Consider the following 10,526-nt stretch of genomic DNA (forward strand, 5'->3'; position numbering starts at 1 on the left):
TCACCATAGACAGAATGAAGATGAAAGAATGAAAGAAATCTAGACAGAAGAGGAAGTAAGGACAGACGGATGGAAGAGTAAAGGGCAGGCACCCAAGAGCAGGATTACATCGAGTGTGGTGAGTGTCCCCACCTGAAAATCTTCAAGTTCAAATGAATGAACTGTAGTTCTGTAAATAACAAATGAGCTTTGTGGGTAGCAGTAGATATACTCTATGTATTCTTTCTGTAATATCTTTCCTTTGTTCTTTCCTCATCCTTCTGCCTACAAGTGATTCTATACTGAGTGGCAAGCCAGATGGTTTCCTGTACACCAGGAAGCAATTTATTGTGCTGGCTGGTAACCATATAACCAAGTTATGTCACCTGGTGATTTAGTGGGCAATGAAGACGCTCCAGTCGGATTGAGTCAGCGCAAGTTTATATCCAAGGAAGGGTTGAGGTTTATTGTTCATGTAATGCCACTCAGGGATGAGTTAGGCTGGTCACTCTTATGTTAAATGTCATTACCAACTTGCCTAGCCCTGGGCTCCTACTCTTCTCATGGGGCAACACCAGATTAGATAATGAATGAATTTCTGTAGAATTCATGGCAGAAAAAGAATGTTACAAAATTCTGCTGGAAACAACAATGTGCTATTCATGTGGTTCCTTTGTCATTGGTGCAGGTAAACTCTCAGCTACTAGTGAGCATCAGTGGCTATGTGGGCAAGCTTCTGGGCATCTTTGGACTCCCTGCCACTGGTGAAGGTTCAAATGTGGATGGTCCGGTAAGGGTCTACATTTATTTGTAGTCATAAAGCTCTGTATTATTGTCAGTTATGGAGACTCCTTAGCACCACATCCTTAAATTTTTTTCTATTTTTGGCATGTAAATTGCATTAGTGGTCGTTCTTTTTATGTTAGAATGGCATAAATAACAAACGAGGATAATAAAGATTCATCATCATCATCATCATCTGGACCTCCTCTCCCACCCTAGGGCAGGGTGAGGAGTAGCAACCTCCAGACAGCCTAAAGTTTGCCCAGTCCAATGGGCCACACTTCCATTCACTCATCATTCAAGCTCCCAGAATCCTGGCTGTATCTGATATGCCAAAAACTTTCACCACATTCCGTAGCTTCACATGAACATATCCGATAGAGCCAATCTGGACGTAGTATTCTGAGTACAGAATCTCCATTGTCTTGATACTATTCATTTTAACCTGACATAGATACGACATCTTCCAATCTTGAATGCATAGCTGTAGCAGGAGATTAACATTGGGTGGTTGCAAAGAAGTGCTATGTAAAGAATGTAGAGTTATCTGTCTGTTTATCTATAGCCTGACGCCCTAATCCCACATAGGGAGGCCGCAGACAAAACACCTCCAAGTCGCTCTGTCACCCACCATTTGACTACCCTCCCCCCAACTCACTCCCCCCTCCCTCATATACCTCTCAACTCCCTCCCTCCACCTCATCCTTGGTCTACCCCTCCCTCTCCTTCCCTCCACCTCACCTGCATACACCCTCTTAGTCAGTCTTTCATTCTCCATTCTCTCCACATGTCCAAACCACCTCAGTGTATTTCTCCTAATCTTCTCAACCACATCCACATCCACCCCACAGCGTTCTTTCACTTCTTCATTCGTCAACCTGTCCCTCCATGTCACTCCACATGCTCCTCTCAAGTAACTCATTTCCACTGCTCTCACTCTTGACTTGTTCCCCTCTTGCAAGGTCCACGCCTCGCTTCCATACGTCAGGGTAGGGATTACAATACTACCATGCAATGACTTCTTAACTTCCATACTCACCTCCTTATTTCTTATCACTGTTTTCAGTGAACCAACAATCTTCCTTCCCTGCTGTACCCTTTCATGCACTTCATCCCCCAAAGTTCCATCCTTACTCATCACACTACTCAAGTACTTGAATGCACTAACATTCTCCATATCCTCACCATCCAACCTCACTGTACATTCTGTGAGTTCATTCCTCTCAAGCACCATAACTTTACTCATGTTTACATTACCTTTCAGATTCCTCTTCCTACACACTGTCCCAAATTCATTCACCAGACCTTGCAACTCCCATTCATCTTCACTCAACAATTCTGTATCATCAGCAAACATCAACACTGGAATCTTCCAAATCTCACCCTCATTCATTAGAGCCACCCCCACATCCACTGCCCTACCTTGCACCTCCTTTACAACCCCATTAGTACGGTACCTTCCACATACCTTGCCTATCTATTCTGTCATAAGCTTTCTCCAAGTCCATGAAGGCAGCATACACTTTCTTTCCCTTCTCTAGATACTTCTCCACTAAACATCTTAGAACAAATATCTGATCTACACACCCTTTTCCTTTCCTAAATCCCCCTTGTTCTTTTCCAACTAGCTCCTCTGTCATATGCCTAACCCTATCAATGAGTATTCTACCATATATTTTTCCAGTCACACTAAGAAGGCAAATACTCCTATGGTTACCACATACTTCTCTCTCCCTTTTTCCTTTGTATAAAGGAACAGTTATACCTGATTTCCAGTCCTCTGGAATCCTTTCCTCTTCCCTAGCTAATCTACACAACCTCCATATCCACTCCACTACAATCTCACCCCCATACTTCAGCATTTCACCACACACTCCATCAATTTCTGGGGCCTTTCCCATCTTTATCTTGTTCATTGCTTCCACAACTTCCGCCCTACTGATCTCTTCCTCCCTCCTTTCATCTCTTCTTCTCCCAGCCATTCCCCAACCACTTATACTCGCACTGCTCTCACTCTACATTCAACAAATCCTCAAAGTGCTCCTTCCATCTCCCCAATTTCTATCTCCTCCACCAACAATCTATTATTCCTATCTTTCATTCCCCTGTTATTTCCCCTTTCACACTGCCTTACTTTCTTTACCTCCGTCCAAAACAATTTCGTACTCTCCCTCCATTTCACACTCAGATTCCTCCCAAATTCTTCATCCACTTTCTTCTTACTTTCCTTCACCAGTCTCTTCACCACCCTTCTCCTGCTCACATATACCTCTCTCTTCTCTCTCTCATCTTCTCCCCTACCTCTGCTTGCTAGCCATTCACTATATGCCTTCTTCTTTTGTTCCACAGCTTGTTTCACGTCATCATTCCACCATGCTGTCCCTTGCACATCCCTGCATCTCCTCCTCATTCCACAAACCACCTCACATGCTGCGCCTATCTCTTCCGTGAATATCTTACATACGTCTTCCACCCCTTCCAACTGCTCTAACTCATACCTTCCCAATCTTTCTTCCACTATGCTCTTATACTCTGCCATTTTCTCATTATCTTGCAACTTCTCCACTCTTCTCACAGGAGCTGTTTCCTCCTATCTTTCCCTTCGTCTCTTCAACCATTTTCTTTGCAGCTTTGCCTAGCCATCACTAACTGATGATCTGAGACTCCATTCCCCCACCCTCTCAACACTCTTGCATCCAACACTTGTCTTCTCATTCGCTCATCCACACACACGTAGTCTGTCATTGCCTTTCATTGAACAAGTTCACCATCCATCCTCCTCATTACTCTCCATGTATACCTGTGGATCATCTTATGCCGAAAGTAGGTGTTAGCTATTGCCAACCCCTCACCAGCACAGATGTCCACCAAAACACTACCATTCACATCTACAATAACCCTACTTGTAGAGTTATACTACTGTTTTATTTTGCCATTGGACAATGGGAAATTTTGCTGCAAAAGGATTATAATCTCCAACCAATTAATATTAAAGGAATATAGTTTTTCTTTCATATCAGCATCTGAGCTGCAGCCGAGACTTGACCCCAAGTTTGTTTGTGCATCCCGGTCCAGGATAGCAAGGGACTCATAGCAGTGGCAGAGGTGGTGGCAGGAGTGCGTGAGCAGCTGCGGAGATGGGCACGCAGCAAGGAGATGGAGGCAGGCCAGCTTAGGACTCAATTGTTGGAGCTCTGTGACAGCATCAGGGATGACCTACTACCACCTTTGGGGATCAGACTAGAGGACAGGGATAATGGTCAGTACAGTATTTTTATTTTTGTTCTTTTTCCAACTCAGATGATATTGTGTTCGCCATTGGAGTTTCACATATTTGAAGGACCAAACCATAACCCAGATGCACAGTAATATGCTCTAGTTTGGTTTTAATGTTATTAGAACCTACAGTAGTGTTGCATGTCACAGAATATTAATTTTTGTATCATTTTATGTGTTGGTGTCATCATAAGAGAGCTAGCATAAATAGTTTTGCATTTTTCAAGGGAGAAAACTTGCCATTTCAAATGAGGGTGGTAATGCAAAGCAGAAAAATGAATGTAGACACTGGAATGTAGGAATGTGTTTTAGTATCCTGAGTAACATATTGATGTTGGAACCTTTATAAACAAATGATACGATGTGAGACAGTGGTATAGCATGAATGGAAAGTGCAGGCAGTGTAGATGAAACTTGTAAGGTATATGGTCGGTGATTGTGTAGGTTTGAAAGGAGAAGCAATAGAGTTATTACTGAAAGATGTGGAATATGAAAGTCATAGTGTTAAAGACTGTACTTTGATGTTGTGGTTATATAGTAAATGGCTTGTTTTTCTTTCTTAATCTCTTATCAGGTGCCCCAAGCATTAAGTTAGTTGACGCAGCTCAGCTGATGCAGGAAATATGGTCCAAACGTGAGCAGGAGGAAGCCAGAAGATTAGAAAAAGAGAAGAAAAAAGCTGAACAGGCTTCCAAGAAATCAGAGCAACAGCAGCAGCAACAGACACCTCCTCAGGACCCTAAAGAAATGTTCCACACCCAAGAGTACTCAAAGTGGGATTCCAATGGTGTCCCCACACATGACAAGGATGGCAAAGAGATAACCAAGAGCCAGAGCAAGAAACTCTCAAAGCTGATGGAGGCTCAGAGAAAAAAATTTGAAAAGTGGCAACAACAGCAACAAGCCTAGTCCATTTTAGAACTGAAATCCATCTGTGTGTGTGTGACTTCTTGTAATTCTTTGCATTTCTTTTCAGTTTTCTTATTCTGTTTAACTTAATGCTGAATTGCACTTAAAAATCTGTTGTTATCTGAATCCTCTGCTGTGTGACTTTCTATATTTGTTTCCATTTCAGTATAATTTTCCTGTTCTGTTTAATTTATTGCCAGTGTTTCTGTTTAATTATTGTCAGCTTCCAGTTCTAACTTCTCATGCCAAAACCTGTCATTAGAAATGAGTACAGTAGGGCCTCGCAACTAGTGATCTTAAAAGACTGATGAAACTTCGCTAGTCATGGAACCGCTAGTTTGGAGGCAAACTTTATCCATCCATCCATCATCCAATCCTACATTGCCCCAAGAGGAGCGTAGGAGCCCGGGACTACGCAGTTGGTCTCAACATTTAAGATGAGAGTGACCAGCCTCACTCATCCCTGAGTGGCATTACATGAGCAATGAACCCCAACCATCCCTTGGATATAAACCTTCACCGGCTCAGTCCGACTGGAGTGCAATAATTACCCAATAAACCACCAGGTGCCAAAATTTGGTTATATGGTTACCACCCAGCGTAGTAAATGGTTTCCTGGTGTACAGGAAACCGTTTGGCTTGTCACTCAGTGTAGAGTCACCCACAGGCAGAAGGAAAAGGAAAGAATGAGGGAAAGAAAGACAGAAGAGGGAATGTAAAGTCACCCATAGGCAGAAGGACAAGGAAAGAATGAAGGATAGAAAGACAGAAGAAGAAGGATGGAAGAGAGGAAAGGGCAGACACCCGAGAGCAGCACTACATCGAGTGAGTGGATGGTGAGCGCCCCCACCTACCACTAAGGCAAACTTTATATAGCGAATAATAAAAACAGACTGGAACATTTAGAGAGTTCGACTCTTTTTCCATTTTTATCTACTTTTATCCACTAAATAGTCACTACTTTTATCCACTAAATAGTCACATTTTATGTACTTATTATAATTAATAGGACAAAGCAACAAAAAGTCACCAGTAAATGCTCAGAATGAAGTTTATTGAAGGAAAAAGTTGGGAGTTGGGAGTGTGCATGCTTACTGGGAGTAAGTGCCACCACCACCATCGCCACCTTCCTCTCCATTATCGCCACCCTCCTCTCCACCACTGCCACCCTCTCGAACACCAACCTTTCTCCATATCTCCTGTAGTATCTCATCATCACTTTCAAACCCTTCATTAGGTTCACCACCGTTTCCACCACCAGCCACAGAAGTCATGAGGCTAGCAAAAACAGTGAACAATGGGGGTAGCCTGGCATAGAAAAGGGCAAGGTCACGCTAGTGTAGTGATGGGCAAGATAACAGTGAATCGAAACACGCCATATGACTCGCTCGCTAGGTGCGGCTCACTCGCTAGACAAGACTCACTCGCTAGGAAAATGAGTCGAAATGTACCTTGCTGCTCACTTGCTAGATGACGATTGCCACAGAGTTGCTAGTTTTTATTTTTTTCTTCTCTAGTTACGAAGGTGAAGACAGATTCTATCCTATCGCTAGACTTGAAATCGCTAATGAAAAAAATGTTTGGTGCGGGGCCCCACTGTACATGTACAAGACCCCCTTCATATTCACAGGGCTTAGATTGAGGAAACTGCTGTGAATTATCAAAACTACAATTATCTTGCAGACTTCTAACTTCGTATGTAATGAAAAAAATCTTCCAGAAACCATCCCCAACCCTCATTTCCATAATGTAGAAAGGAGTCACAAAAGGTCATCATCACTCTAACATCTGAAATAGTGGTTAAACCACTTACAGAACCAGAGTTTAGACATAAGTAAAATTGAAAAGGAGCACTCCCCAACAAAATTCTGTGGACCAATTCAGCAATAGTCATCACTTTGTTTTCCCTCCTAAGCATTTTAAGTGCAATACCAGCTTTGGAAAAGATGGCACATGATGTTTGGAAACCAAGGTAAAGTTGAAACATACACAGAATATTCATGTGCCGATGTAATAATTACGGGTTCATTCACCAGATAGCAAGAACTCCGAACAAAATGTCCGCGAATGGCGAGGGTGTACTGTATTCCTTTTCCTTTCTTCATGATGTCCTAGTATTCCTATTTCATAGTTCATCCTTTTTCCATTTGTCTGCACAGTCCTTCCTTGTTTTATGTCTTTCTAAAGTGCAGCAATTTCTTTCAGGATGCTGTAACTGATATTGGTGTTGTTGGCTTTCATTATATGCTTCATTAATTTATTATTTTATCCTGGACAGTCAGTTTCTTGCATTAATGAGTATAAGGTTCTGAATCCATGCACATAAATGGTAAAATTCAAATATTGTGTAATTGGATTCCATTTAAGTATGGGTATACTGTTCTTGGACTCAGGCAAAATTGACAATTTTTTTTGCAATTTCTCATTTACCCATCCAACTTTAAGTAGACCCCCCACATATATAACCTCACATCCTCACGCTTCATACATAGTGTACTCCCATGTGTGTGTGTCTGTCTGTCTGTCTCTGTCTGTCTGTCTTTCTGTGTATAAATACTGTGTATGTGTGTGTGTGTGTGTGTGTGTGTGTGTGTGTGATATGTACACAGATATCTATCTATCTATCTATTGCCAGATGCCTCAATCCCGTTTGGGGTGGCCACAAACAAATCACCTTCAAGTTGCCCTGTCCCCCGCCATTTCACTGCTCTGCTCCCAACTCACACCCCCCTCTCTCATATACCTCTCCACCCCATCCCTCCATCTCATCCTCGGCCTCCCCCTCCCTCTTCCCCCCTCCACCTCACTCACATACACTCTCTTCGTCAGTCTTTCACCCTCCATCCTCTCCACATGGCCAGACCACCTCAGTGTGTTCCTCATAACGCTTCCTATCACATCCACATCCACACCACAACGCTCCTTTATATCCTCATTCGTCAGCCTGTCTCTCCATGTGACTCCACAGGCTCCTCTTAAATAACTCATTTCCACTGCTCTCACTCTTGACTTGTGTCCTTCCAACAACGTCCAAGCTTCACTTCCATACGTTAGAGTTGGTATCACAATACTGTCATGTAGTAACTTTTTCACTTCCATGCTCACTTCCCTGTTTCTTATCACTGCTTTCAAAGAACCAGCAACCTTTCTTCCCTGCTGTACCCTTTCAAGCACTTCACCCTCCAAACCTCCATCCTTACTCATCACACTACCCAAGTACTTAAACGTACTCACATTTTCCAATTCCTCACCATCCAACCTCGCTGTACATCCACTGACTTTACCTCTCTCAAAGACCATCACTTTACTCTTCCCTACATTCACCTTTAGATTCCGTTTCTTACACATTCTCCCAAACTCATCCACCAAGCCTTGCAGCTCCCCTTCATCTTCACTCAACAACACAGTATCATCTGCAAACAACAGTACAGGGAGTTTCCAAACACTATCCTCTCTCACCAGGGCCACTCCAACATCCACTACCCTACCTTGTACCTCTTTTATTACCCCATCCATGTACAGATTGAATAACCATGGAGACATGACACATCCCTGTTTCAACCCAACTTTTAAAGAGAAAAATTCACTTAGTTCACCATCCACACGCACTGCAGCCTTCGAACCATCGTACATACTCTTCACAGCATTCAACAACTTCCCATCTACTCCATATATTCTTAACACTTTCCACAATCCTTGTCTATCCACCCTGTCATTTGCTTTCTCCAAATCCATGAAAGCCACATACAACTTCTTTCCCTTCTCTAGAAACTTTTCCACTAAAGATCTAAGAATGAATATCTGATCTACACATGTATTGTAATTGTATACAGTAGATGCTTGATTTAATGAATATAGCAGAAGCCTGAGATAACAGAATTATTTTGAGGGGGTTATTTTTGCCCTATTTAACAGAAAATTTTCGTTAAATCAAGGATAATTCCATTAAGGAAATTCCATACACAATAATGCATTTTTGGGGGTATATGTGGTAGGTGGGGGCACTCACCATCCATTTGCTGGATGTAGTGCTGCTCTCTTGTGACTGTCCTTTCCTACCTCCCTTCCTTCCTCTTCATTTTTTCCTTCCTCCATTCCTCTTCTGTCTCTTGGTGAATCTACAGTGAGTGACAGGCCAATTGGTTTCCTGTACACCGGGAAACCAGTTACTAAGCTGGATGATAAACATATAATCAAACCATGACACCTGGCGGTTTAGTGGGTAATTAGGGTGCTCCAACTGGATTGAGCCTGTGAAGGCTTATATCCAAAGAGTGATTGGGGTTTATTGCTCACATACTGCCACTCAGGGATGAGTGAGGCTGGTCACTCTCATCTTAAATGTCAGGACCAACTTGCCTTGCTCTGGGCTATAATGCTTTTCATGGAGCAACACAGGATTAGATGATGATTAATTATGGGTTCAGACTGCTGTGTGTAGCATTAAGAGTTAGCATCATTTGCTAGGTTTGGGTTGCCTTCGAGGATTTAACAGAAAATAGCTCAACATACCGGAAAATTTTCCTTTATATCAGGCCCTGGTTATGGAACTTGACTTAACAGAAAATTTGAGATAATGGGATGGGGGTTGGCTAAATTAGTTTGTCAAATCGAGCATCTACTGCATGTGCATATTCATTGATCCAGTCTCATTGTCTCTGCCATCTTTCTTTGAATGCTTTGTACTGTAGTTTATTTGGACTGAATAGCTTGGAAAGTTGTTTGTGTCCGTGAATGTCATGAACATGAATTAAATATATCAAGAATGTAAGGAATGGCCTGTTCTAGCCATAATTTTGCATTTCCACCATTCCTTACATCAGGTTGGATGGTGAGGATATGGAGAGTGAGAGTGCATTCAAGTACTTGGGTAGTGTGATGAGTAAGGATGGAACTTTGGGGGATGAAGTGCGTGAAAGGATACAGCAGGGAAGGAAGGTTGTTGGTTCACTGAAAGCAGTGATGAGAAATAGGGAGGTGAGTATGGAAGTTAAGAAGTCACTGCATGATAGTATTGTGATCCCTACCCTGACGTATGGAAGTGAGGCGTGGACCATGCGAGAGGGAAACAAGTCAAGAGTGAGAGCAGTGGAAATGAGTTACTTGAGAGGAGCGTGTGGAGTGACATGGAGGGACATGTTGACGAGTGAAGAAGTGAAGGAACGCTGTGGGGTGGATGTGGATGTGGTTGAGAAAATTAGGAGAAATACACTGATGTGGTTTGGACATGTGGAGAGAATGGAGAATGAAAGACTGACTAAGAGGGTGTATGTAGGTGAGGTGGAGGGAGGGAGAGGGAGGGGTTGACCGAGGATGAGGTGGAGGGATGGAGTTGAGAGGTATATGAGGGAGGGGGGGTGAGTTGGGGGGAGGGTAGTCAAATGGTGGGTGGCAGAGTGACTTGGAGGCGTTTTGTCTGCAGCCACCCTTTGCGGGATTAGGGCGTCGGGCTATAGATAGATAGGTAGACTTACATCATGATTTTTGCTCTACAGTACTACACTACAGTACTTGCTTTAAACAAACATTTTTATCATAGGATGACAATAAAACTATTTGCAGAAACATCTGATTTTCTA

The 10,526-nt window shown here is 42.8% G+C and overlaps 1 protein-coding gene across 1 annotated transcript in view; it reads left to right on the top strand.

Annotated features, from left to right (window-relative positions):
• Positions 1-7,695, top strand: part of CysRS (cysteine--tRNA ligase, cytoplasmic) — a 48,471-nt gene extending 40,776 nt beyond the window's left edge. The window contains exons 12-14 of the mRNA XM_080272386.1: positions 668-769; positions 3,838-4,021; positions 4,613-7,695. Of these exons, the coding sequence (XP_080128512.1) occupies positions 668-769; positions 3,838-4,021; positions 4,613-4,947 (621 nt within the window). The 3' untranslated portion in view covers positions 4,948-7,695. The remainder of the gene's footprint in view (positions 1-667; positions 770-3,837; positions 4,022-4,612) is intronic.
• Positions 7,696-10,526: the final 2,831 nt, after the last annotated feature.

Source organism: Coenobita brevimanus, chromosome 50 (genome assembly GCF_032717465.1).
Source record: "Coenobita brevimanus isolate Jiangsu-jjx chromosome 50, ASM3271746v2, whole genome shotgun sequence".
Classification (NCBI taxonomy): Eukaryota; Metazoa; Arthropoda; class Malacostraca; order Decapoda; family Coenobitidae; genus Coenobita; species Coenobita brevimanus.